We start from the raw sequence: 25593 nt of genomic DNA on the forward strand, positions 1-25593 counted from the left end.
TGTCAACACCGCCCGGCATTTTTTGCTATTTGAATCACCGAACATCTATTTTCAAAAGTCGGAAAACATGACCAAAGTGGAGGGTCCTTCAGCACTAAAGAGTTTCCATAGTTTCCTAGGCTCTCATTAAAGATATGATACCCCATCCCGACTTTGATATTCCCGCTCGGAATACAAAACATCCAGGGCCCATCCTAGAAACGCAAATAGAACCCACTTGACGTGGCGGCGCTGGCGGGCATAAGAACCCGAAAATAAAATCTCAAACCCCGCCCTTCCACCGCCTTCCCGTCGAGTTTCTCGCGGCCTCTTGCTCTGAGAATCCCGCCTCTGCTGTAGGCGGGAATGAAAGCGGTACTTCACAATGAATGTTTAGAGTCACTGCCAATCAAACCTTCCCGTCTTCCCATTGGTTACATTAGTGGTGCTTATCTTTCCATCTCGTGGTCCTTCCCGCTTGCGTCACGGACGCTTTGCTCAGTACGTGTATACAACTGCGTAGGAAAATAGTCCCTAAGGATATCTATCAAACCTCAGTTTGATAGATAATATCTCTGCCGGAAGAACTTTAGTATTAGATACTGGTTGGTTCTTGGTGTCATGGTAATCTCTGTGGGCATTTTGGTAGTGACTGTTGTGCGGTAGTGTATGTATCTGTCGCCTCAAGAGGTAGTGGAGGGATCCGGGGAGCGCATCCGGTCGGGGCGCGGCTGCAGCGACTTAGGGGAGGTGGCTTTTGGCGATGGTGGGCGTGGCCACGCGGGGGCGTGGCTTCCGCGGGCGGCGCGGGGCGGGGTGGGGGGGCGGAACATGTCTCCCGCCGCAGGAAGATGAGGCAGCGCCGGCGGCTGCGGGCGTAGCGGGCCACCGCGGGCCACCGCCGCGCGCCGCCGCCTTTGCTACGGTCCCTTCCCGCGGGGCCTGCTCTGAGAGACACTCCAGAGAAACCAGGCGACGCGAACGCGAGTGGGGAGTAGGAAGAACGCGCGACCCCGAGCCCTGCGCGCTCCCGCCGCCCACGCGCGACCCTCGGGGACGCGCCCGCCACCCTTTTGTCCCCGGGGTCCCCGAGGGCGGTGGGCAGCAGGGAGCCCCAGTGCACCCGGTGCATGCCCCCACCCAGCAGGTGAGCGCACGCGGAGGGGTCCCGGGCGCGCGCGTGGGGCTCACGGGGACGCGCGCACGGTGGGGACCCCCCCTTCTCTGCTTAGTGGATGGGAAAAAAAAAGTTGCCTCCGGGTCTCTCTCGGGTCCGTGGGGAGGCTGGGGCTACGGTGAGACCCCGGGGGAGGGTGCACGCGTCCCCCTTGCACAGGGCCCCGGGCCCGGCGGCGCATTGTTCTCTGTCTTCAACTTTGCGCGCCTGGAAAGGGGGGCGACGTGGAGGGGACGCGCGCACTTGGGAGCAAACTTTGCCCAGGCCTCTTTTGTGACGGTTCTCTTTGGACCGTAACCAAACTTCATCAGATAGGGGTTCTCCAACTCGTGGGGATTTTAGGGGAGGTGTTCCATTTTTATCTACCCTCAGAGAGGGGGTCTTGATCAGAGCTGGAGTTTGGAGGGAAGAGAGATAGGGCCATTCCCTCATTCCATTAGCTAGTGGTTCCCCAACTTGTGGTTATCTTAGGGGAGGTGTCCCCTTACCACCCACCTCCGCCCATGTCCCTTGGTCCTAGTGGAGTTTGGAAAGGTGAGGATTATCCCGCACCCCACAACCTAGGGTTCCGTAACTCTTGGGGATTTTAAGGGAGGTGACTTTTTCCAACCCAACCCCAGCTAAGGAGGTCTCCATCCTTCCATCCGAGCTGGAGTTTGGAAGGAAGTGTGAATCCAGTCTCTTTACCTCCCAAATTTGGGGTTCCCCAACTCCTGGAAATCTTGGAAGAAACATTTCCCCCAGACACTTATGGTTGGGATTCGCAATTTAAGTTGTAGTTTGGAGAAGAGAACAACTCCTTTTGTTTGCTACAAGAAAGGGATCTCTGGGTACAGAGAAAGAGGGGAGACACAGGGACCCCAAGACAGGAACATCTGCTCTGTGTTAATGTGGGGCGCGGTACAGCTCACGGTTTGGGACATGGTGGTGGCCTCAGAACTTCAGCCTTCTTCCTCCCGCACTGGCTGCTGGAATGGGGAGGGAGGAGAAGGGAGGGTCATCTGCAATTCTGTTTCCCTACCCCCCAATCCAAGAAGTCTCAGGTTGTCCCATCCTTCCCTTCCTCAAAGTGTTTGTGGCACCCGCCCCCACTCCGAGCAGTGTCTCACCTTTCCTCCTGGGGTTACCCAGAAAAATTGGTTTCAAATACCCCACAAAAAAAAGTGTGGTTTCGTACAACTTACAAGACAGAAAAAAAAAAAGTCAGTTTCACACGTCCTCCAAAAAGGATGAAGAAAAAAAGACAAGAAACAGGGAGGGCGGGTGATCAAGGTGCCTGTTTCACACCCTGTGTCTGAGTTGACAAACAAAAGAGTTGTGGTTCCTGAGTTTCTTTCTGAACATGGGTCTTCCCTCCTTCCCAGAACCTCCTTCCCTAGCCTGAGGCTTCCTGGATCCCTGCTGCCCTTTCTCTTTTCTGGGGAACACTGGAAAAAAGGTTAACATTCTAACAGTGCTGGCCCCTTACTATTCCCTGGGGTGGGTGGAATTGGGCCTGGCAGGTGGATCCCCTCCCCCGCTGGTAAAGCAGAGCCCCTGGGACCTGAGGGGAATCCCAAGTCTTGGGGACCTCCCCACACACCAGGGTGATGTTGGTAAAAGGATGTTTTCAGATTTGACTAGGAATAATTCCCGGATACATCCTGACAATTAGACAGCCCACTTGGTTTTGTTTAACTTTTCTGAATGAGGTTGGGTTTGGAGGGTGGGGGGGAGAAGTTGTGGGTCCTAGGAATAACACCTCTTCACCCACTAGAATCTTGAAATTCAGAGTTTGTTTTGCTTTGAATTTGGGGGTTACCGGGGTCTTGGGTGTTCTGAGACAGCTGCTGCATGGAAAGGTTCCACCGAGTTTATTTGGAAGAAGCAGAGCCAGGATTATTTTTTCCCTTCTAGACAGGGCCCACCAACAGGCCCCCCACCCCCTGCTTTAAAATGTGCAACTTGGCACTCTGGTGGCACTTGGGGAATCGGGAAACTTCACATTCATGCCCTTCTCTCTGTTGTTCAAGCTGTTCATTTGTTCCTGAGAAAGATCTACAGAGGATCACCCCAAAACCCAGGCTCCCCACCTCCTCCTTCCAGGGGCCCATAGACCCCAGGGCCTCCCCTCTAATGCTTGCTTGTCCCCGCTCTTAGTACCCTCTGTCTCCCCTCCCGTCCCTTGGTGTCACCACGCAGGGCTGCCTCTAGGTCTGGGGAACGCTCCCCAGTTCCGACACTGCTGCCCTGGCTGGATGATGAACCAGTCTCAGAGAATGGCACCCGTCGGCTCCGACAAAGAACTGAGTGACCTTCTGGACTTCAGCATGGTGAGCCAGCCCCTGGCCCACAGTGCTACCCCTGCTCCCAGGCTGGAAGGTAGGGTGGAAGCAGGGGTGTCTGCCAGTAGGAGCAAAGCCCCCCTCGCTTGCAAGAGTAGGAGGAATCTCAGAGGGAATGGAGCCCCCCACCATGAGCCTGGTGACACCCACCAAAGAAATGGTCCCACTTGCAGCTTCACAAGTGGGGAGAACTGAGCCGAGAGAGGGAAGAGCTGTTCAGAGCTCTGTTCATGCTCCAGCCTATTCACTGCCTCAGGTGCCTGTGAGGATTGGTGGCCTCCAGTTAGAAAAGTGACCGTTAAAGTTACAGGTGGTGAGAATGAGGTCCCAGGCTGTTCTGGCCCATGCTGGGGACCTTAGAGAAGAAGGAAGCCTCCGACTGCCCTGTCTTGCTGGCGACTTACCCTTCTCTCAGTCTGAGTGCTCAGCAGCCTGCTCCATTAGCATAAGGTCCTACCGTCTGTTCTGTGGTAGCCCTTTTTCTCCAGCTATGTAAATGCCCAGAGAGGTTGCTGGCTGACAAACGTCACAGAGCACAGAAACACCCAGTGATGAGCTGGAGAAGCCAGAGCCTCCTGGCGGTAATCTCCACAGCCTAGGACCCTCAGTTTACTCACCTGTGCAGTGGGCGCCCTTGGGGGGCCAGGCAGTGGACCTGTCCTTCAAGAAGTAGTATGCTTTCCTAAACTCCGGATTCATGAAATCTTAGCCCCACCCCCAGAAGCACCATTGCGCCCTGAAAGTTCCTAGGACGACTTTCGGTCTGAACTCCCCTGCCCATCCCCACAAGGGCCCCAGACCACAGAATTCTACCAAAAACAAGTATGCCCGTACTGAAACAGCCCTGGGGACAGAGCCACCAGGTTCCGGAAGACACATTTTATATCACTGCCCTCTGGTTTGCCCCAGGCTGAACAGGCAGAGGCCCTGGCCCACTGAGTTTTGTTGTTGTTAAACTGTCAGGTCACGGCTTAGTGGCCTGGAACATAGCAGCTTGGGGGTGCAGCTCAGCCTGTTGGACCCATGGGAGCACCCTGAGCCTTTGGCCACCCCCTTTTCAGTTGGCAGGGCCCAGGGTCTCCCCTGATTTAGGTCAAGAGAGGGCATCCTATGGCATACATGAGAAACTGAGGTCAAAGCAGGGAGGTTCTCACCTCCCACAGTGGAGTCAATAGCCGAGGTGGGAGGCAGACTCTGTGCTGCAGAGTTGTATTTTCTTATTTTGTTTTTGAGCTAGCATCTGGAAGAGCCCAGGCTGGTCTGGACCCCCTAAATCCTCCTACTTCTGAGTGTTGTGAAGACAGGCCTGTGCCACCTTATCCAGAGCACCTGTGTACCATGTTTATGTACCCTGGAGGGTCAGAGGAGGGCATCAGACGCCCTGGAGCCGGAGTTACAAATGGTTGTGAGCAGTCATGTGGTTGCTGGGAACTTCATCCCGGTCCTCTGGGAGAGCAGCGATGTGTAGCCCCCGAGCTGTCTCTCTGGTCTCCATCTTAGCATTTCATACAGCCTCACTCTGCAACTCCATGCTGAGTCGCACTGCAGCCACTGCTCTCCCTGCTGTGTGAGGCATAGAGATGGTGACCCACACATTCCTGGCTGTAGGGCTACACTGTTGCTGCCTAGTTGTCTAGGGGATGACTTAGGGGCCAGTGTGGGGTCTTCCTACCCCTCCAGCCACTTAGGCCCCACAGCACGGGAAATCTGGCCCTCTGTGATTAGGAGTTGGCTGGTATGTGTGGTCTGTCTGTCTGTCCCTGAGTGTTTTAACATGCAGGGACTTAGCACTGTGGGCATGAAAGACTGGGCAGATGTGAGTAGATGTGTCGAGGTCAAGACCCTGTGAGTAGCGGCCCCTGCAGAACCCTCACACAGTGCCCAGCTCTGCCACCTAGTGCCTCAGTCCCCGTGTGTGTGTGTGTGTGTGTGTGTGTGTGTGTGTGTGTGTGAGAGAGAGAGAGAGAGAGACACACAGAGAGAGAGAGAGACAGACAGGGTCTCGTGGCCTCTACTTACCTATGTATGTAGCCACCAATGATCTTCATCCTGTCTCCAGTTCCCAAGTGCTGGGGTGACAGCATCGGTTTGCCCTCATAGGTGGCCATGCCTCCTGGCAGTGTATGTCTTGAGTGACACACAGGGTCTCACAGTCCTCCCATAGTGGCTTTAAGTGAGCCACTCAGTCAGACTAGTGGGGGCCCTCCATAGCGTCTAGGAATGTCTGAATCCATAGGGATGCTCTTCAGACCTGCCCTGGGATTTTTGCCTACCCCTGCCTGTTGGGCAGAAGCATCCAGCTGGGATGGGAGAACATGTCACCTCCAGGCCTTGTGGCATGCCCCTGTGAGGCTGGGGCAGGAGGGTCTTAAGTTCAAGTCCAGCCTGGGCGACAGAAAGCTCTTCTCCAAAACAAGATCAGGGCAGGAGATGGCTCAGCGGGTAGAGTTCAAGCCCAGCAGCCGGTGTGAAAGGCTGGCACAGAGGCATGCACCTGTAACTCAGCACTGGGGAAAACTGCCGGGGCACTCTGGCCAGCCAGCCTAGCCTACTTGGCAAGCTCCAGGCCAGTGAGAGATGTGTCTCAAGAAACAGAATGGCCACACACTTGTAACCCCAGCACTCAGGAGGCAGAAGCAGGTTGGGTCCCTGAGAGTTTGAGACCGGCCTAGGTTACATAACAATTTCCAGGTCAGTCGAGGTAAAACCCTGTCTCCAAAACCAAGTGACACTTAAGGTTATGCATGCCCAAAAACCAATTGTAAGCCACATCTTCTAGCAGGTGCATTGCTGTCCCTCCTCTTTAGCCTAGAGTCCTAGAGGTCTGGCCATTTGAGATTCACGGTTCTGAGTGATATCTCCCTCTAGACTTGTCCTGCAGCTGGGGTTACCCTATTCCTGCCCACAGCTATTCCAGCCTCCTCAGCCGGACCCCGACTGCCCACAGTCTACCTCTCCACTCACCTGTCTCTTCTTTGCCCCACAGATGTTCCCGCTACCTGTGGCCAATGGGAAGGGCCGGCCTTCCTCCCTAGCCGGAACCCAGTTCACAGGCTCAGGTAGGGCTGAGGGGTACTTGGGGTGTGTTCATGGGGACTGTGATAGAAATCTTTCTGGTGGGTGGCCCTGTGGACAGTGGCATCTCCTCAAACTGACCCCCGCCAGAGCATGGTCATTCTAGAACCCATTGAGCTGGACTGACTGGAACCCAGGCCTCCATGCTTTCTTTGTCTGTTGCAACTATGAGGCCCAGGCTGCAGCCTGGCCGCCCCCAGTAATTGCATTTGAACAAATAAGACTCTCGGTGTGGACATGGTCCAGTCTGGCTTGCCCAGGATACCCAAGATCTTGAAAGAGAAGCAGCTCACGGACAGCCTGACACAAATGGGGAGCTGAAGTGTGCCATTTTTTTGTTACTCAGCAAGGCTCCTGTGTGACAGACATTTACGAAAGGCTGGTACGAGTCGTTCTTGCTTACCCTACCCAAAAGCAGGGCCCTCAGTCACTGCCAGGCCTGTCTTCCCCTTGGCCTGAGGAAGTGGTGGAGGGCCATCTGCGCTCTTCTGGAGGTCTGGAAATCCCCAGAGGCTCCCATCACCCCGGAAGCATCCCCCAATCCGTAATGACCAGGCTTCCTGCTGTAACGGGGTACGGTCTGGTTGCTGGTTACTGCGAGGCAGGTGGAGGGGTGCGGTTCATAACAGCTGTCCTTCAGACCCTTTGCACTGTGCGGGAGCCTGGAGGTGGCCCTGGGCGATGGCACAGCCTCACAGGGACCCTGTTGGCTGGCCCTCATGGTCAGTTTAATCCAGTGGGTTGTACATCTAGACCTGTGTCACTTCGGAAGGGACGTCACTTCTGCCAGCCTGGGCTGCGGAGAGGATATTCACTCCATTCTTGATGATCAAGGCATACATAGGAAGGGTGTACAGAGCGGTCTGGGCACAGCATGGCTGGAGCCTGCCACTCTGGGGCAGTCCTGCATAGGACCAAGAAAGGCAGACTCAGTGCTCAACTGGGTGGCGGCTAGGACTCAGAGGCCTGTCACTCTCCGAGTGGCCTCCACAGCTTGAGGCCTCCTGCATTTGGTCAGCACTTCTTCTTGATAACATTTCATGAAAGGGATGAAAATTCATAAAGGACCCAAGCGTCAGCTCCCACATGACACACAGGTGTTCGTTACCGAGCTATAGACAAGCCTCATGTCCACCTGTAGTGTGTGACACAGGTTGGCTTGCAGGAAGGGGCTCTAATTCTAAAATCTAATGCCCCTTACCCCACCACTGCCCCCCTGGGTGGAACCATCTATGAGACAGCGCCTCGGGGAGCTCCAGAAGATTCTCTGACTGTCCAAGCTGCCAGTTCTAGGAAATTGCTTTAATTATTTCATCTTTCGAGACAGGGTTCCTCTGTGTAGCCCAGGCTGTCCTGGAACTCACAGAGATTCACCTGCCTCTGCCTCTGCCTCCCAAGTGCTGGGACTAAAGACATGTGCCACCACTGTCTGGCTCTGATCAACTTTAATAGATAAATCTTGGGCCAGGTGTGGGTGTACACTTTTAATCTTAGCACTGGGGAGGCAGAGGCCAGCCTGGTCTACATGGGGGGGTACATTTTAAGTAGAATTTCTAGCACTGTATTATATGATGACCTGGAGTCCCCATTTCTCACAGATACAGGGCGTAGATGAGTTTATCCCACTAGGAGGCTAAAACTTAAGGTTACTTCTCGCTGAATAGGGTTGCCTCATACCCCACTGTACACAACCCTGTTGGTTTGCAGTCACACTTGACATAGGAAGGCTTCGTTAGCGTTTTCCTCTCTGGAGCAGGGAAAAGGCGGAAGGGCAGGGGAAGCTGAGTCGTGCCTAGAAGCGACTTGGGGAAGGTTCATGGAGCGCAGAATGCCTCCGAGACCTCCTTCTCTAAGTACTTGTATGGGGTGTTGTTTGTTTATTCTACTTTATACATGTGGGTCTTTTGCTTGCATGTATATCTGTGGCCCACCTGCATGCCTGGTACTCATGGCGGCCAGAAGAGGGTATCAGATCCCCTGCTTCTGTGTGTGGGTGCTAGGAACTGAGCCTGGAGCCTGTGCTGTTAACATCTGATTCAGCTGGTCCGGTGGGGTTATTTTTGGATTTATTTTGTTTTATTTGGTCACTGGGGATGGAATCAAGAACCTCCAGAAAAGAAGGCAAGAACTAACTTGCTGCCGGTCATGGTGGCTATGCCTTCAATCCCAACGCTGGGCAGACAGACAGGATCTCTCTGAATTCCAAGCTAGTCTGGCTACACAGTGAGACCCTGTTACAAACCACATGGCTGACACGTGTCACGGTGAGTCCTTTTGGAGTATCCTAGTGTGTTCTTTCTGGCTCTGCAATAGACACTTCCTGTCCTGTTGCTCCCCATAGCTGCTCAGCCTGCTTTCCTATATCCCAGGACCACCTGCCTGGGAACTGCGGTGGGCTGGGCCGTCCCTGTTCACCACGGCTCAGGAAATGTGCATCGGCCAATCCAGTGCAGGTGCCTTCTCATCTGAGATTTCTCTTCCCAGGTGACCCTGGCTTGCGTCACGCTGGAAAGTGAGCAGAACCTCGGCTCTGCTGTTTTTGTGCCTCTGCCACCTGGTGTCCTGCTGTCTTTTCTTTGCCGTACTGTTCTGTGTGTGAGTGTGCTTGTCTTATCTGTCTGTGGGTGTATGCACACTAGAAATTGACAGTGATGTCTTTAGTCACTCTTCACTGTGTTTTTTGGATTAAAGTCTGTTGTCTCTCCATCTGGCTGGCGCCCACCTCTCTGGCTAACCTGTCCACCCAGTGGATCCAGGGGGCTTCCTGTCTCCAGCTTCCCAGTGTCGGGGTCCCAAGTGTCCTCGTGCTTGTGCTAGCAAACAGTCATCTCTCCAGTGCCCACACTTCACTCGGTTACCAGCATCCCCTCTGTCCGGCCAGCCAGCCCTGTGTGCTTCAGCTGTACCTGACCTCAAACCTGCCCTGCGTGTCCTCTCACACACACTAGTGAGCAGAACCAGCTCGTCATGTCTGCTCAAAGACCACAGCCGTGTCTCCTCAGAGCCTGTCCCCTCCACTTGACCGCTGTGTATCTAGAAGAAGGGGAAAATCAAGTCCAGCGTGGGGTGTGAGCTGGGGTCTCAGCACTCAGGAGGAGGCGGCAGGATTGGTCATGAATTCCAGGCCAGCCTGGGCTAGGGGAGCCCTGTACCTCAAAACAAAGCAGAGCCATCTGCCCTGCTTGGTGTGGGTCCCCTCTGCCCTGCTGTGGGATGGCCTCCTGCTTCCGCCCCTTTGTCCTTGGCTCCATCTCCTGGATCTATGTATTGATCTCGCTCTGGAGTCCGCTCCTTTAGAATCGATGTTTGCCATCGACTCCTCTCTACTTTCATCTTGATTCCTCTTCTTACATTTCTTATCTTTCTTTCCTGGACTTTAAAATCCAAACGAAATCTTTTTGATTTGATGCGGGAGCACGTGCCAGGATGGAGCCCGGGGCCTCAAACATGCTAGTCCTGCCCTCAGCCCAGGATTTCACCATGAGGTGAGACTGGATGCTTACACAGCTCAGGGGTAGCGCTCGCCCATCCCCCGGGAGGGGCTTGGGTCAGAGTGGCCCCCCACCCAGGATCTCCCAGTGGGAGCTGGGATCATGGGTAGAATCCTGGCTGTGCTGTCTCTGCTGAGGTAGATGTCAACTCTTTGGTCATTTTGGGTTTTTGAGATGCGTTGTGAAGACCGGGGCTGGTTTCAAACTCCTTTTGACCTCAGTAGTCCTGGGAGGAGCTTGTGATCAGATGGCAGGTTTTGTTTGAAAGCTTTGTGGGGCTTGACATTGTCTACTGGACTTGGGTGGATGTGACCTAACACTGGCTGCAAGTGACTGACATTGTTGAGGGGCAGTGGAAGGGAGGAGAAGAAACGATTGGGTGTGTGCGTGGCTGTGCTATGAGCTGATGTCCTCAAGCCTTGTGAGAAGGTGCAGGGCCACTCCGAGTTCTCCCTGGACTGCATGTACTCTTGTGCCTGGCTCCCACAGTCCGCCACAGCCGGGCAGCTGACTCTCCATGATGCACCTAATAATGACTATAGAAACACACAGTAGGATTATCCCTGTCACAAACATAGCTGTAGACAGCACATGGACAGAACTGTGTATCGGTAAAACGTTATTTATAAAAACAAGTCATGAGCCTCCCCTGAGGTCGGCTGGACCCGACAGAGCCAGGCTCTGACTAGGAGTGAACCCTGTGCCCCTTTCCAAGGAGGTGCCTGTTTCTTCCCAACGTCCCCTTAGTGCTTCACCTTGAAGGACAGGAAGGAGAAAGTGTTCGAGGGAGCCTGACATCAAGGTCTCCTATTAGAACGTTTTAATTAGTACCAAGTGAAACTGCTATGAATATTCATGTTGGGGTTATTAAGATGCATAATTTATCAGTAGGGTGATTTTAATAACTGTATTAATGGGGTGGGGGAGGGGATCGCCTGAGTTTTGTTATTTATAGAATGGAAAAAGATGGGGCTTGTGCTAGAGGGTCTTGGGGTCTTATGGAATCCTCAGTATTACCAGGCTTGGCGGGGGAGGGTGTGGGGGGGACAGTGTTTGCCAAGTGAAGGGGTCACATGGACCGGCCATGGCCATTGTTTGGGGTCTGGGCTTTTCAAGTGCCTGAGTGCTCCTGGGGTCTGCAACCAGTGTGGATGCTGCCACCCTTCCCTCCCAAACCTCACCATAAACCCTAGTAGACAGCTGAAGATTTGGGGTATAGATACCCGAGGACTGCACCCTGACGCTGGAGGGGTTCCTGGGAGCCCCCAGGGCTGTATCCCAGCCCCCACTGCCAACATACTAGAACTTTATCCGGAAACAGGAAGGTGTAATTAGGAGGCGAATATTCATTAGGTTGGATGATTAATATGCACGATTATGCAAATTAGACCATAATTAAGCACGATTCTCCAAGGAGGGGATGACGCACACAAAGGTTCATACCGAAGTCTCTAAGGTTTGGAAGTTTCTGGTGTGGAGCTGGGGGCCATGGGGTACAGAGTTGGAGGGCCAGCACAGGAGCTCCTCTGGGGTCTGTAATGTGTTACTGCAGGTGGAGAAGAATATTCTAGAGGCATAGGCCGTTAGCAGCCTCTAAGGAGTGTTGGGTGAGATAAGGGCCCAGCCCTGCCTTACCCCACCCCTCAGGACAAGGTCCTCTGGTCCCCAGGCTGGTTAACCCCTGCCTTACCACAGTAAACCCTTTACCTTCCTCTGAGGCTGCAGGAGTTGGAGCCAGCTGTGCCTCTTCCCACATCTAACAGTCTCTGCCTTACCCACCCACTGAGCTAGTTGGCCTCCCCAGTTGGGGCACTATGCCGGGAGACACTACTTCTAACGCCTTTGCGACCCTGTGAACCTTTGTTGACCATTTCTGACTCACACGCCCAGCCTTGCATGATCAGGTCTGAGCAAGAGTCTGGGCCATGGGACTAAAAGTGAACACAGTGGCTGAGGTTTTGACAGGTGAGTAGGAGTCTGTCAGGAGGTAGAGCTCCAGCAGCCTTCATAGGGACAGTCCTCAGTTGTTAGGATAGAACTGAGCTAGACTTCTCTTTGCCTCCTACAGGATTGGAGGACCGACCCAGCTCAGGCTCCTGGGGCAGTAGTGACCAGAACAGCTCTTCCTTTGACCCTAGCCGGGTAAGACGCCTGTGCCCTGGGTCTCCTTTCCTGGGCAGGAGGTGAGAAGGCAGCTGTGGTGGCCCTCGGGGCAGTTGTGCAGAGCCACAGTGAAGAGCACACAAGGAGCACAGTGCCTGCACCTCTCACCCCGCCTGTCTCCCCCAGACATACAGCGAAGGCGCCCACTTCAGTGACTCCCACAGCAGCCTGCCAAGCTCCACGTTCCTAGGAGCCGGGCTTGGAGGTAAGCGGCCACCACGTCAGTAGCCCAGGCTGGGAATGGGCAGCGTGTGGGCTGCTGCTCGTCATACAGGTGCTTCTCAGCCTGGTCTGCGTCCCTGGGCACTGTGGGGCCCAGTCAGGACGCCTGAATAGATTGAGGGTGGGGAGAAAGCTGGTTCTTCTCAAGAGTCCGGAACTGCATATCGCTGACCTGGGCTCCTTCCGTCATGGCCTGAAGTGGCCTCTGCAGTGTGGGCTACATGTTCTCTGTTGGGCTTCCTTTTCCCGCCTCTCCCTTGGGTGTCCTGCCTGACAGGGTGGCAGGGCCTCAGGGCAGTTCCCGTAAAGTCCAGCTGTGTCCAGTCTGGCCCACTCCTGGATCCTCAGGGTGGACCCTGTGACAACACTGAGGGCCGGCAGGGTCAGCAGCCTTCAGCATCCAAGCTAGCCTGGGCTACGTGAAACCCTGCCTGGAAACAGATCAGGGCTGGAGGGTGGCTCGGGTTAAGAGCATTTGTTGCTCTTGCAGAGGATCCAGGTTCACACCAGGCACACAACCCACGTGGCGGCTGATAGCATCCGTAGCTCCAGGCCCAGGGGTGTGATACCCTCTTTTAGGCACACACATGGTGTACATGCATATATAAATTCGGGCAAAACACTCATACTCATAAAACAATAAATCTTAACACCAGTAATAGAAAAGCTTGCTAGTCTGTTGGTCCCCCTCTTGCTAGGGAGAACCCTTGTCCCCTGTCCTGTATCCAGGGGGACTGGGCAGCCAGGTCTGTGCAGGCAGGGCTCTGCCAGAGGCCCTCCATGTGTGACCCCCACTGTCCAAGGGACACTGCTGGGCTTTCTTGTGACTTTTTCTATCCCTTGCAGGCAAGGGCAGTGAGCGGAGTGCCTATGCCACCTTCGGGAGAGACACCGGTGTTGGCGCCCTGAGTCAGGTAAACTGAAGCAGAAGGGCAGAGCTAGCCTGACTTCCACAGTGACCCTCAGGGCCCAAACGTGCTAGGGGAGCTGCGCTTGTTAAGTTCCAGCTGGGACCAAGCTATGCACCAAGGATGGTCACGTCCATGTCACCTCTCAAGTCCCCAAATAGGCTTAACCCACGTGAGGAGCAGAGTCAGACAGAGTCTAAGATGTGGGTCTCAAAGCCCTGACCCAGCTGCTTACAGGGGTTTCCTGCAGACAAGGCCACAGGGTGGACTCTCTCTGTGTGATCGTGGCCATGAAGTTGAGCAGTGATGGTTAAGACGGTGTGTTTTGAAAGCTGTGCACCGGTGAGGCTTGTGGGCTCCGCCTGGCCCCTGAGCTACTGATGCCCACTGCTGGCACCATAGGGCCTTCATGCAGGGATTGGTACAGGGCTGACCATGAGCCTCAACTTGATGGTGTCCCCATTTCTCAGGCTGGCTTCCTGCCAGGTGAGCTGGGCCTCAGCAGTCCTGGGCCACTGTCTCCGTCGGGCGTGAAGAGCAGCTCCCAGTATTACCCCTCATTCCCCAGCAACCCTCGGCGGAGAGCTGCAGATGGTAGCCTGGGTGAGTGCGGGCTGGGGACATGGAGATGCTTCGGGGGCAGTTGTGGTAGGACTGGCACTGAGCAGGAGAGAGGCAGCGTGAGCTGGGTCCACACTTGCATTGAGAGCCACCAGGTCATGCTGACTCCGGGGCGTCTGCACCAGTGCATGGCACTGGCCTGCCCAAGTTCTTCTGTTCAGTCCCCCCCACCCCAAGATGTTTTGTTCCATCTTGGTGCCCCATTGGGTGGGACTTTTGAGTTTTTAGATCTGTCTGTTGTTGAGACAGGGTCTCTCTATGTAGCCCTGGCTGTCTGGAACTCTCTGTAGACCAGACTGGCCTGGAACTCACAGCGATTGCCTGCCTCTGTTTCCCCAGTGCTGGCAGAAAACAGGTTCTTAGTGGCTGCATTAATGAGGCCCCTCTAGTATCAGGTGTATAGCACTCTTGAGACCTGACCCCCAGCATGGTCAGGGCCACATAAGGGCATGTAAAGATGGTGGCCAGATCTTCCTCTCCACTCTTGCTCCCAGCAGATACACAGCCCAAGAAGGTCCGGAAGGTCCCACCTGGTCTTCCTTCCTCGGTGAGTGGATCCATCCTAGAGCCTTTAGTTGCTGTGGCTTCCTGGGTTTCCCATCCAGAAGCTGTGGCCACATCTTGAGGGTGAGCAGGCTTTGAGGGTTGCTGCAGCCAAATGTGTGTGAATTGAGTGTGTGCTCCTCCCCTGCTCCCCATGGAAACCCTTTCTCAGGTCCCACCTCACTCCCTCCTTTCCTCTAAGGTGGGGGCTGGTGGGGCCTTGTGTGCTGTAGTAACCAGGTCCTGCCTATTCCTAAGCCACACCCATTTGCCAGTGTCTCCACCTACTAGTTTGGCAGTTGGTGAGTTGCCAACCCCAGCAGATGGTGGCTGGCCTTCAGTGGTTCGTGGCACACAAGGCAGTGTGCTGGATTCTCCAACCTGGCTGCCTCCCCCAGCACTTGGGAGGTAAAGGCGAGAGTCAGAGTAGTAGCACCTCACGTATGAAAGCTTGCTTGCTTCCTCTATGGCTCCAGAACCCTGCACTTTCCTTTGACATGAGGACTAGGGTGGGCCATGGTGGGGGCATTGACCAAGGCTGCCCAGAAATACACATATGGTGTGAGGGCAAAGCTGAGATCAGAGATTATGGCCAATAGAACCCACTTAAGCTAAGTGGGAGTTAACCTACAGCCAGCTCAGACTTGCTCTCTGTTCCTCTGCCAAAGCAGACATGAGCAGCTCATCCCCTCTTGAGTCCTATGCCAGGGCAGGCATGAGCAGTCAATCCCCACCATAGTTCTCTACCATGGCAGGCATGAGTGGCCGATCCCCTCCTGAGTTGTGTGCTAGGGCAGACATTGGTGGCAGATTCCCACTGGTCAGAATCAATGCAGTGGTCCCTTCTCTGTCTTCTCTGCTGTGTGGGAAACCAGGGTCAGATTGCTATGCTTGGGATTCTGACTCTGTGGTCCAGGGTCTATGTGCCAGAAGGACGGAGTATTCCAGCACTGGTAAATGCTAAGCAAGGAACAATAGAGATGAACACTGGAGAGGGGGCTTTGAGGTTTTACTAGGAGTTTGCTATCTGAGGCAGGCCAAGATGTTCTGGAGAGGCAGAAGAAGTATCTAAGGCAGTAAAGGGAAGTGAGGTCTCCAGCACCTCAGATTTCAGAGTCTGGGCACGGGCAGGAAAACAGGGAAGCACTGTCCCTGCCACTGTCCTGACTGGACCCTCCTGCTGCAGGTGTACCCACCCAGCTCAGGTGATGGCTACAGCAGGGACGCTGGAGCCTACCCCTCCGCCAAGACCCCAAGCAGCGCTTACCCTTCCCCCTTCTACGTGGCAGGTGTGTGGGGCTCCCTGGGCTGGGGGGAGAGGGCTCTGCAGGGCCAGGGTCTCTTGTTTCATAAATCCCCTCTACACAGACGGCAGCCTGCACCCCTCAGCTGAGCTCTGGAGTCCCCCTGGCCAGGTGGGCTTTGGGCCCATGCTAGGTGATGGCTCGTCCCCTCTGCCCCTGGCACCAGGCAGCAGTTCAGTGGGTGCCTTTGGGGGCCTCCAACAACAGGATCGCATGGTAGGTGCCATGGTCAGGGGACCTGGGGAGTGCCAGAACTTGTCTTATTCTTCCAACCCCTCCCCCCAACCTGCCCTTTGTCTACTTGTCCCCTCAGGGCTACCAGCTGCATGGATCTGAGGTCAATGGCACACTCCCAGCTGTATCCAGCTTCTCATCTGCCCCTGGCACTTACAGTGGGACTTCTGGCCACACGCCACCTGTGAGCGGGGCCGACAGCCTCCTAGGTGAGGCTACACGGGGGTTTGCTGGGAATGGGTCAGTTGCTGGGCCCCAGGAACCAGAGAGCATGATCAGTCCCTGAGCCAGGTAAACTGAGGCAGAGAGGGAGCCTTGCTAACCTGGGAGGCAGGTGTTAGTGTTTGTTACGCAAGACCTGGATGTGGTCACGTGAGTGGGTAGGTGAGGTGGCGTAACAGTGGAGGCACACAGCATAAGGCTCACTGCTCTCCCCACAGGCGCCCGAGGGACCACAGCCAGCAGCTCAGGGGATGCCCTTGGGAAGGCACTGGCCTCGGTGAGTAGGGACCTGGGCAGCGGCAGTGGGGAGCGTGGGGGCTTCTGGTAGCCTCAGTTGTGTTCCTGATTGCCTGTCTTTCTGTCCGTACCACTGCAGATCTACTCCCCGGATCACTCCAGCAATAATTTCTCACCCAGCCCCTCAACGCCTGTGGGTTCACCCCAGGGCCTGCCAGGTGCGTGGGGGATGGGCATGGGCTCCAGGTGTGGCCTCAGGGCTGTCCCCAGTCTATAGGCCTGGCCAGGTCTTCAGCTCAGGCTGGGTGTGGTAGGGCATGTTCCTCCACGGTGGATATTGCTGGGTATCAGTGAGGGCAAGGGCAATGGGAGCTGGAGCCTCTAGAGGGTCTGGGAGGGTGAGGTTCACAGTAACCTGCTCTGCCTGGCATGGTGGCACAGTTTGGGAGGCACAGGCAGATGGATCTCTCTGAGTTTGAGGCCAGCCTGGTCTACAGAGCAGGTCCCACACCAGTCTTCATCTTGGCTGTCTGGTCCTCTCTGAAGCTAACAACCTGTTGTCAGTGAGCCCAGGCAAGGAGGGGCAGAGAGAAACCACCCTTGAGGCCCATGCTGCGCCCCTGTTAGCTAGTTGTGTCAGGGCTGGCTCTCTAGGCTCAGGGGTGCTGTTCAGTAAGGAAACAGTTTCAGAGACTGAGCAGTGTGTGTTCAGCCATGTTAGGCGTCTCTGAGGTAAGCTTTGGGTAAGCTTTCCTCCCTGTCCCCACTGCCTGCCTTCCCACTCCTGCCTTTTCCTTCTCCAGGGACATCACAGTGGCCCCGGGCAGGAGCGCCCAGTGCCTTATCCCCCAACTATGATGCAGGTCTCCATGGCCTGGTGAGTGTCCCTGCCCTGGTGGCCAGGGTGCCCTCCTGGGAGAGAAGTCTATTCAGTCTCTGTCTCAGGGTGGCTTCCGAACAGAAGCAGCCCATCTGAGCCTTTTGGAAAGCACGGGCTTTAAGGAGGGGCAGGGCGGCTCAGTTGGCAGAGCGCTTTCTTGCTGTGTGCTAAAACCCTGGGTTCCCTCACTTGCGCCGCAGAAGCTGATTCTGCTGACATCTACCTGTCATGTCTGTGCTTGGGAGATGGAGGCAGGAGGACTAGGAGTTGGAGGGTCTTCAGGAGCAAGGCCTGAAGTTTGAGCAGGCCACAGAGGGATATCCTGGGAGGGACAAAATGACAGAGATGGCACGTCTGTGTGCGTGCCCCTCGGTGACCGCTCTACCGTCCCACAGCAGAGCAAGGTGGAGGACCGCTTGGATGAGGCCATCCACGTACTTCGAAGCCACGCTGTGGGCACCGCTAGCGATCTCCACGGGCTTCTGCCTGGCCATAGCGCACTGAGCACAAGCTTCACGGGCGCCATGTCACTGGGCGGGCGGCATGCGGGCCTGGTGAGTATCAGCTTGGGTCAGCGATGGGTGACAGGGACTCCAGCCACCTGGACATGTCATTCTCCTCCATAGGTCGGCGGAAGTCACCCTGAGGATGGCCTCACAAGTGGTGCCAGTCTTTTGCATAACCATGCCAGCCTCCCCAGCCAGCCTAGCTCCCTCCCTGACCTCTCTCAGAGGCCACCCGACTCCTATAGTGGTAAGTCGCAATGGGGAGCTGAAGGCCTTTCCCAGTCCTGACCACAGAGACATGGAGGACAGAATTAGTGTCCCTTGGGGATGGAAGATGACTTAATCTGCCAAAGCAGAGACCTGAACTGCATGTCGTAAAACCTGTGTAGAAGCACGGGTGTGTGCCTGGATGGACATCCATGCTGGGCAGGCAGGGACAGGCTGGTCCCGGGCCAGCAAGCTGCACCTGGCAACTCCAGGTTCACTCACGTCCCTGTCTCAGAACTGAAAGTTGGGGAGCCGAGGTTGGTGTTTTTCACAAGTGTGATGGCCTAAGTTTGCACTTCGTGATCCACGTCACTGAGCAGCCAGAGGCTGGAGGACCTTGGAGCTGGCAGCCAGCTCTGCTGAAATCTGTTCAGGTTCAGTGACAGACCGTCTCCGGGATAAGTCATAGAGTGACAAGAACTTGACATCTTTCCCTGGTCTCTGCCCTATTTGTGTGCACAGGCACAGGCACACACACACACACACACACACACACACACACACACTGTCACTTGCCACCAATGGACCAAGAGCCATCAGGTAGACTGATTCTGTTGCCCAGATCCTTGCTATAGGTTGCAGTCTTTGGACTATTCTGATTTGTTTAGGGGGCACTGAGGCACAAGGCAAGCCGGGCCCAGTGAGAGCGCTGCTTCTCAAATAAGGGCTTAGGACAGGCACATTTCCCGTAGGAAGGGCTGGCAGGGTGTAGCCATGTGCGTGTGGAAGGTGGTGTTGCCGCTGCATCTAGGAGCTGATACAGAGGAGCCTCCGGCAAAGAGGCACAGCCAGTGCAAAGGCTGTGGGCAGAGCAGAGTCCTTGTAGGGAGACCAAGAGGGTGGAAGAGGCAAGTAAAGCTATGATGGGCCTGTGCAAGGGGCCCTGTGGGCTTTGGGGAACATTTTGCCAGCAAAGGGCAGGGCAGGAATGTCGGCCTCAGAATCCACAGGTGATTTCTGGTAGCTGTACGAATAACACTGGCTGTGTTAGGGGCTCTGTGAACTTGGTGTGGTGAGACTAGGGACTATGTCCACAGAGGAAGACCCCCCTCGCCCCTTACTTCTCCAGGCTGCATCCACGCTCCGTGTTCATTGTGGACATGTTGCAGGCATTTCTTGTTTTTGTTGTTTGACACTTTCTCAGGTAGCACAGGCTGGCTTTGGGGTGACCTTGAACTTCTGGCCTTGACCTCACAAGTCCTGGGTTGATGCATGTGCCGCCAACCAGGTTTATGATTTTTAGATTTTTAGACAACATCACTGTGTACCACGGACTGGTCTTGGGCTCACAACCCTCTTACCTCGGCCTCCAACTGCTGGTGTGCTCTTGTACGGTCCACAAACTCATCCCCTGCCCCAGGGCTAGAGCAGGGTCTCTCTGTGTAACCCTGGCTGTTCTGGACTCAAACTTAGAGACCCACCTGTATCTGCTTGAGTGCTGGGATTAAAGGCCTGTGCTACCAGTGGACAGCTGTTTCCCCACTTTTAAAACGTGTGACTTTGCCATTTTCAAACGATGTAGGTTCTTCTGTCTGCAGTTGATGGGCCTGTGAAGGGTCTAGTGTAGCTTCAGTGTCGGGCAGGGAACCTCCAAGCAAAGTGAGCAACACAGAAACCACCTGTGTTAGGAGCAGTCATCCTGCCATCTTGTGTTTCATCTTTATGTTCCCCACAAATGGAGCTGCGTCCTGCCAAGGGTCCCTCAAAGGGGGGCTGCCACTCCTCATCCCTGGCTTGTTTCAGGACTCGGGAGAGCAGGCGCTACAGCGGGCGCCAGTGAGATCAAGCGGGAGGAGAGAGAGGATGAGGAGACCGCATCAGTGGCAGACGCAGAGGAGGACAAGAAGGACCTGAAGGTCCCACGTACTCGCACCAGGTGCCAGACCCCTCCCCTCGGGCCACATGCACACGTCATATGTTTCACATGCACATACACCACACATGCACACAGACCCCGGGAGGTCCTGCAGGCCACCACATCACCTCACTGTCTCCCTCTGGCCCCTGGCTCCCCTCCCCCGTAGCCCAGACGAGGACGAGGACGACCTTCTCCCCCCAGAGCAGAAGGCCGAGCGGGAGAAGGAGCGCCGGGTGGCCAATAATGCCCGAGAGCGCCTGCGGGTCCGCGACATCAATGAGGCCTTTAAGGAGCTCGGCCGCATGTGCCAGCTACACCTCAGCAGCGAGAAGCCGCAGACCAAACTGCTCATCCTGCACCAGGCCGTGGCCGTCATCCTCAGCCTGGAGCAGCAGGTGCGAGGTCAGTGGGCGGCCCGCGCCCCGCGCCTCCGCGATGCTCCTTCCCTGCTGCCCAAGCCAGAGCACAGGGATCATCCCTCACCCACCAGTCCTTGCACCCCTCCTCCAAATAGAAGGTCCCTGCACTCTCTGCTCCCCGAACTGACTGTACCTGCCCAGTTATGCCACACTGTGGCCCTAACGACCAGTCCTGCTGCACACTGACCGTCCTATCCACACGACTGCCCCCACACTGACCATCCCCTCCACACCACTGTCCAATCCACACTACTGCCCTGTCTACACCACCATCCCATCCACACCACCGTCCCCTCCACACATCCGTCCCCTCCACACATCCGTCCCCTCCACACATCTGTCCCCTCCACACACCCGTCCCCTCCACACATCCGTCCCCTCCACACCACCGTCCCCTCCACACATCCGTCCCCTCGACACCACCGTCCACTCCACACATCCGTCCACACCACCGTCCCCTCCACACATTCGTCCCCTCCACACCACCGTCCCCTCCACACATCCGTCTCCTCCACACATCCGTCCCCTCCACACCACCGTCCCCTCCACACATCCGTCCCCTCCACACCACTGTCCCCTCCACACATCCGTCCCCTCCACACCACCGTCCCCTCCACACATCCATCCCCTCCACACCACCGTCCCCTCCACACCACCGTCCCCTCCACACATCCGTCTCCTCCACACCACCGTCCCCTCCACACATCCGTCCCCTCCACACATCCGTCCCCTCCACACATCCGTCCCCTCCACACCACCGTCCCCTCCACACATCCGTCCCCTCCACACTGCCTGACATCACATCCACTCTTGCACATCAGCTGTCCCTTGCACCTACTCTGTCCCTGCATTGTCCCACAGGTGGTCATCCTCGAGGTCGACTGTCCTCACCCCATCTGTTCCCCTCCCTGACCGTCCTTCAGACCTACTGGCCCTGCTGACTGATTTCTCTCCCGCCTTGTTGATTCTGAGTCCTGCCTCTGGCCTCACTGGCCTCACTAGCCCGAGGCCTTCAACCAAGACTGTTTCCAGGCTCTTGCCAGCCCAGACTTAGCCCAGAGCCTTCCTGTTAGGGGCCAGTGACCCCAGCCCAGACCCCACAAGTGCTGACTGGTGTCTCAGCTACACCGCTGTTCAACTTACAGGCCCTCCCCTTTTCACAGTGTCTGCCCCCTGACTCAGTTTCCCTATCCGAGATGGTGTTAACCCACCTGCCCCAGGGCTGACAGGGAGGACAACAGCTCAGACCTGCTGCTTCCTTAACCTGCACTCGCCCTGGCCCGCCTGCCTTTAACCCTTTCTCTCCTGCAGCATGGTGGGATCTGCACAGTCGCCCACCATCCCCTTGACTTCAAGGTCTCTCTGGTGGCCAAGTGCGCAGCCCACCCTGTGTCTCCCAAGTCCATCTATCTGCTGTCTGTCTTTCATGCTGTCCCCTTTACCCTGCCTTTGCTTGCCACCCACCACCCCTCCCCTCGCACCTGCCGCCCTATGGACAGGACTGACCGACCGCACCGTGACCTAGGGGCCCTTTGTCCTGTAAGGACATGCAGGGACTCAAGGGAAGGAAAAGGTCCACTGGACACACAGCCTTCGGTGCCCACATGCAGTTTGGTCTGTGCGCTTGTCCTGAGGTCTGGAGCCACTGCCGCCACCCAGAAGGATCTGAGAGGCTCAAGGGCGGCAGGAGACAGGAGTAGCAGAGGGCATGGTGCTAGGTCTCAGCCAGAGAGCAGACAGGGACAGTGAGTTTGGTCATCTGGAACTACTGTCATGGGTGTCCATCACAGTGAGGAAATAGGTCCCTGAGTCTAGGAGTCGGTGCTTCTGGCCCAGCAAGGGCGACGGGCCCTGGGGTGCAGGGCTCAGGCTTGAGTGTACTTCGCTCCCATAAGCAGGATCCCAGCTTCTGCTGCCTTGCAGGGCAGCACACCTATTACCTGAGCCATGAACCAGCACAAAACTGGGGACAGCAAGAAACTAGTCACCAGGGACAACTAAGGCCCCACTGCCCTGTAAGGCTCTGCCTCCCAATCAATACACATGCTGGGGGACAGTGAGGCCTTTGTCCTTCCCAGAGTGACCACCTGGCCTCCCGGAGACATGGTCTGAGGACACACAGAGGCCCATAGGGGTGTGTCATCTGCACAGGGCACTGTTGTCCACACCACAGAGCTGTTGTCGCTCACTGTGATCATTGGCTAACACTCATGACAGCACCATGACACTACCACACCACCACCACGTCACCCATGACACCCTTTCTACCCTCACACGTTACACATAGCACGCAGTGGCCCAGCCCCCACTGATGGAGGCTCGGTGCTGTGACCCAGCAGTACAGATGAGGTGCTGTCCCTGGAGGAGAAGGACCTGAGGGACCGGGAGAGGCGCATGGCCAATAACGCTCGGGAGCGGGTGCGCGTGCGGGACATTAACGAGGCCTTCCGGGAGCTGGGCCGCATGTGCCAGCTGCACCTCAAGTCGGATAAGGCGCAGACCAAGCTGCTGATCCTGCAGCAGGCGGTGCAGGTTATCCTGGGCCTGGAGCAGCAGGTGCGAGGTAGGCTGCGCCCGCCCCGATTATTCCATCCTCCTCGGCTGCTGGCCGGGCGACCATCGCACAGTCCTACCCCCTCTGTCCCCACCCGAGGACCGTCTCCCACTGTTCTCTCCTTCCCCACTTCCCCAGAACGCAACCTGAACCCCAAAGCAGCCTGCTTGAAGCGGCGGGAGGAGGAGAAAGTGACTGGCGTGGTCGGGGATCCACAGCTGACATTGTCAGCTGCCCACCCGGGCCTGGGTGAGGCCCACAACCCAGCTGGGCACCTGTGAGCTGTCGCAAGGTCTTCGTTGGACCAGGGACCACCACATCTCTGCCCAGGGTGCACCCAGGACGGTCCAGAATGAGACAGGTCTCCATCGAGGCTTGGGCAGAGGGCTCCAGGAACACTTCAGGGCTTGGGGGGATTGGCACCAGGCAGCCCACCTGTCTTGGCCCCAGTAACCAAGCTGAAGAGTTTCCTCCTCTCGATTAACCAGAACTGGAAACAAAGCAGCATGCTCACTTTTCAGAAAGGAAAAAAAAAGTTGCCTTAACTATGTAAGACAGAAGAGTCGGACCGTGCCCTGGCGAGGGGCGGCCTGGAACTGGCTTCTAGTTCAGAGCCACCAGCACATCGTGCCTAAGCATTTTTTGTTTTTTTAAAGGAGAATAAAGGAACATTAGTTTTCAGATTTTTTTTTTTTTAATGTAGACAAAAGTTAGTAAGAATGAGGCCTTCCGTGTCTTTTTTTTTTCCCTTAGCTTTCTTTTCTGTATGTTTTGTAAGCAACAAATTTTTGTATAAAAGTCTCAAGTCTGTTCCTGTTTCTAGAATTCAGCGTCATATTTCATGGTCTACAAGGTTATTAAGATATCATTCAGAAGACCCAGTGTTGGTCTGAGGGTATGGCACAAGATCCTGATGCCTCGTGCCCCTCCCCACTACCCATGAACTTGGGCCCGTGTGCCAGGCATGTGGTCCTTTGCTACACTATGGCCTCTGCCCCTCTTGAGTTGGGCTGTCTAGTTGCTCCCACTGGACTTAAACGTACACCTTTTTCCTCTTGGTCCTGAATACTTGGGTGTCCTGCAGTAGGGGCCTCTAAAGAAACAATTGCTAGAGTGAATATGTAGATAAGGATGTTAGCATGGTATCTGGCATTTAATTGGGGCTGGCTCACAGGTTCTGAGGTTCAGTCCATTATCATCGAGGCAGGAGCATGACAGCATCTAGGCATGGTGCAGGAGGAGCTGAGAGTTCTACATCTGAAAGCCAGAAACAGACAGCCTCCTCGGGCAGCTAAGAGGAGGGTCTTCAAGCCTGCCCCTAGAGTGAGACTTCCTCCAACAAAGCCACACCTTCTAATAGTTCCCCTCCCTGGGCCAGGCATATGCAAACCACACGTGTCTTACAAGGTATTCTCAACAGCAACTATCTCCCAGAATTACATATTTGTCCCAGCAGGCCCAATCCAGTCCTGTGGGATTCCTAGGGAATGCTGGTCTTCAGTCTGCACTGGAATCCTGAAGAATGGGGTTCTAACACCATCGAGGGAGTGCCTCTGCAGCAGGGTAGATGAGCCTCCCAGCGAGAGTGAGGGCAAGCAGGCAAAAAGCAGAAGCTCCCTCCTTCCATGCCCTTATGTGGGCTGCCACCCAAGGTGTAGCCCAGGATTAGGGTGGGTTCAGGCAGGGACTCCCCCAAGGTGTGCCCAGCTGCTGGGTGAGCTGGTTCCAGCTGTAGAGCAGGATGTGCCAGCATGTCACACATGTCTGTGTACCCACAGCTGCCCTCTACATTCAGATCTGTACACTAACCTCGGAGTCCCCTCCCAAGGATTGTCCCCTTGTTTCAGATCCCAGTGACATCCTTGTCTCTTGATAGGATAATGGGGATGCCACCAGGACCCACCACACCACTGTTCATACCTGCTCCATGCTGACCTCTGTTCCTACAAGCTGTCCATGAAGACCCCAAAACTTTCCAGTGAGGGAGATTTTGTTGGGAACCATAACACCTTGTTATACAATCTGTCCCCTGCTTTGGCTGGGGACCTGGACTTCTGGAAGCTGTGGGAGGGACAGCTAGAGTGACTACAGGACTGCCCTGCTGTATCCGTGCTGCAGTGTCGAGTAGGCAGGCTAGGGCGGGCACATCCAGACTTTCAGGCTTTGTGGATATTTAGAAACAATTGACCTATCCTGGGCCCAAGTAGCTGTGAGTCCCTGTGTCCCAGAAGGTCCCTCAGGTCATCTCAATGCACACATCTGCAAGGCCAAGGAGATGGACTGAGGCTACAGCTCAGTTGGGGTTGCCTGGCATGCCCTAGAACAGTCTCCATCTCTGAGCTAGTTACAGAAGTGTGTAACTGCTTCTCTACAAAGTCCTCAGGCACCTTGCCACTGAAGCTCTCTTAATGGGGTTGCATTTGTTTTGTTTTGAGTTCTTTTGTTGTTGCTGCTGCTGTTTCTAGACAAGATGGCACTGTGTGTGTTTGGCCTGTAGCTCCCTACACTGTCAAGGCTGTCAAACTCAGCTCCAGGTCTGTCAAACTCCCAAGTTCTAGCATTAAAACACATGGCTGCCGTACACAGGTTTTTTTTTTTTTTTTTTTTTT

The 25593-nt window shown here is 55.5% G+C and overlaps 1 protein-coding gene across 11 annotated transcripts; it reads left to right on the top strand.

Annotated features, from left to right (window-relative positions):
* Positions 1-813: 813 nt before the first annotated feature.
* Positions 814-23796, top strand: TCF3 (transcription factor 3). Of its 11 annotated transcripts, none has more exons than XM_080935420.1 (19): positions 814-1126; positions 3338-3468; positions 6467-6539; positions 12115-12188; positions 12336-12414; positions 13278-13345; positions 13810-13942; positions 14455-14507; positions 15690-15792; positions 15872-16023; positions 16121-16250; positions 16482-16540; positions 16640-16718; positions 17304-17377; positions 17776-17934; positions 18007-18133; positions 19897-20029; positions 20178-20413; positions 23123-23796. In XM_080935420.1, the coding sequence occupies exons 2-19, from the start codon at positions 3394-3396 to the stop codon at positions 23263-23265; spliced, it is 1950 nt and encodes a 649-aa protein (XP_080791546.1). In that variant the 5' UTR covers positions 814-1126; positions 3338-3393; the 3' UTR covers positions 23266-23796. The 11 variants fall into 11 exon arrangements, with proteins under 11 accessions (XP_080791546.1, XP_080791552.1, XP_080791554.1 ...); XM_080935426.1 differs by lacking the exon at positions 20178-20413 and adding an exon at positions 22767-22993; XM_080935428.1 differs by lacking the exon at positions 20178-20413 and adding an exon at positions 22770-22993.
* The last annotated feature ends 1797 nt before the right edge of the window (positions 23797-25593 follow it).

This window comes from Micromys minutus (genome assembly GCF_963924665.1).
Source record: "Micromys minutus genome assembly, chromosome: 22".
Classification (NCBI taxonomy): Eukaryota; Metazoa; Chordata; class Mammalia; order Rodentia; family Muridae; genus Micromys; species Micromys minutus.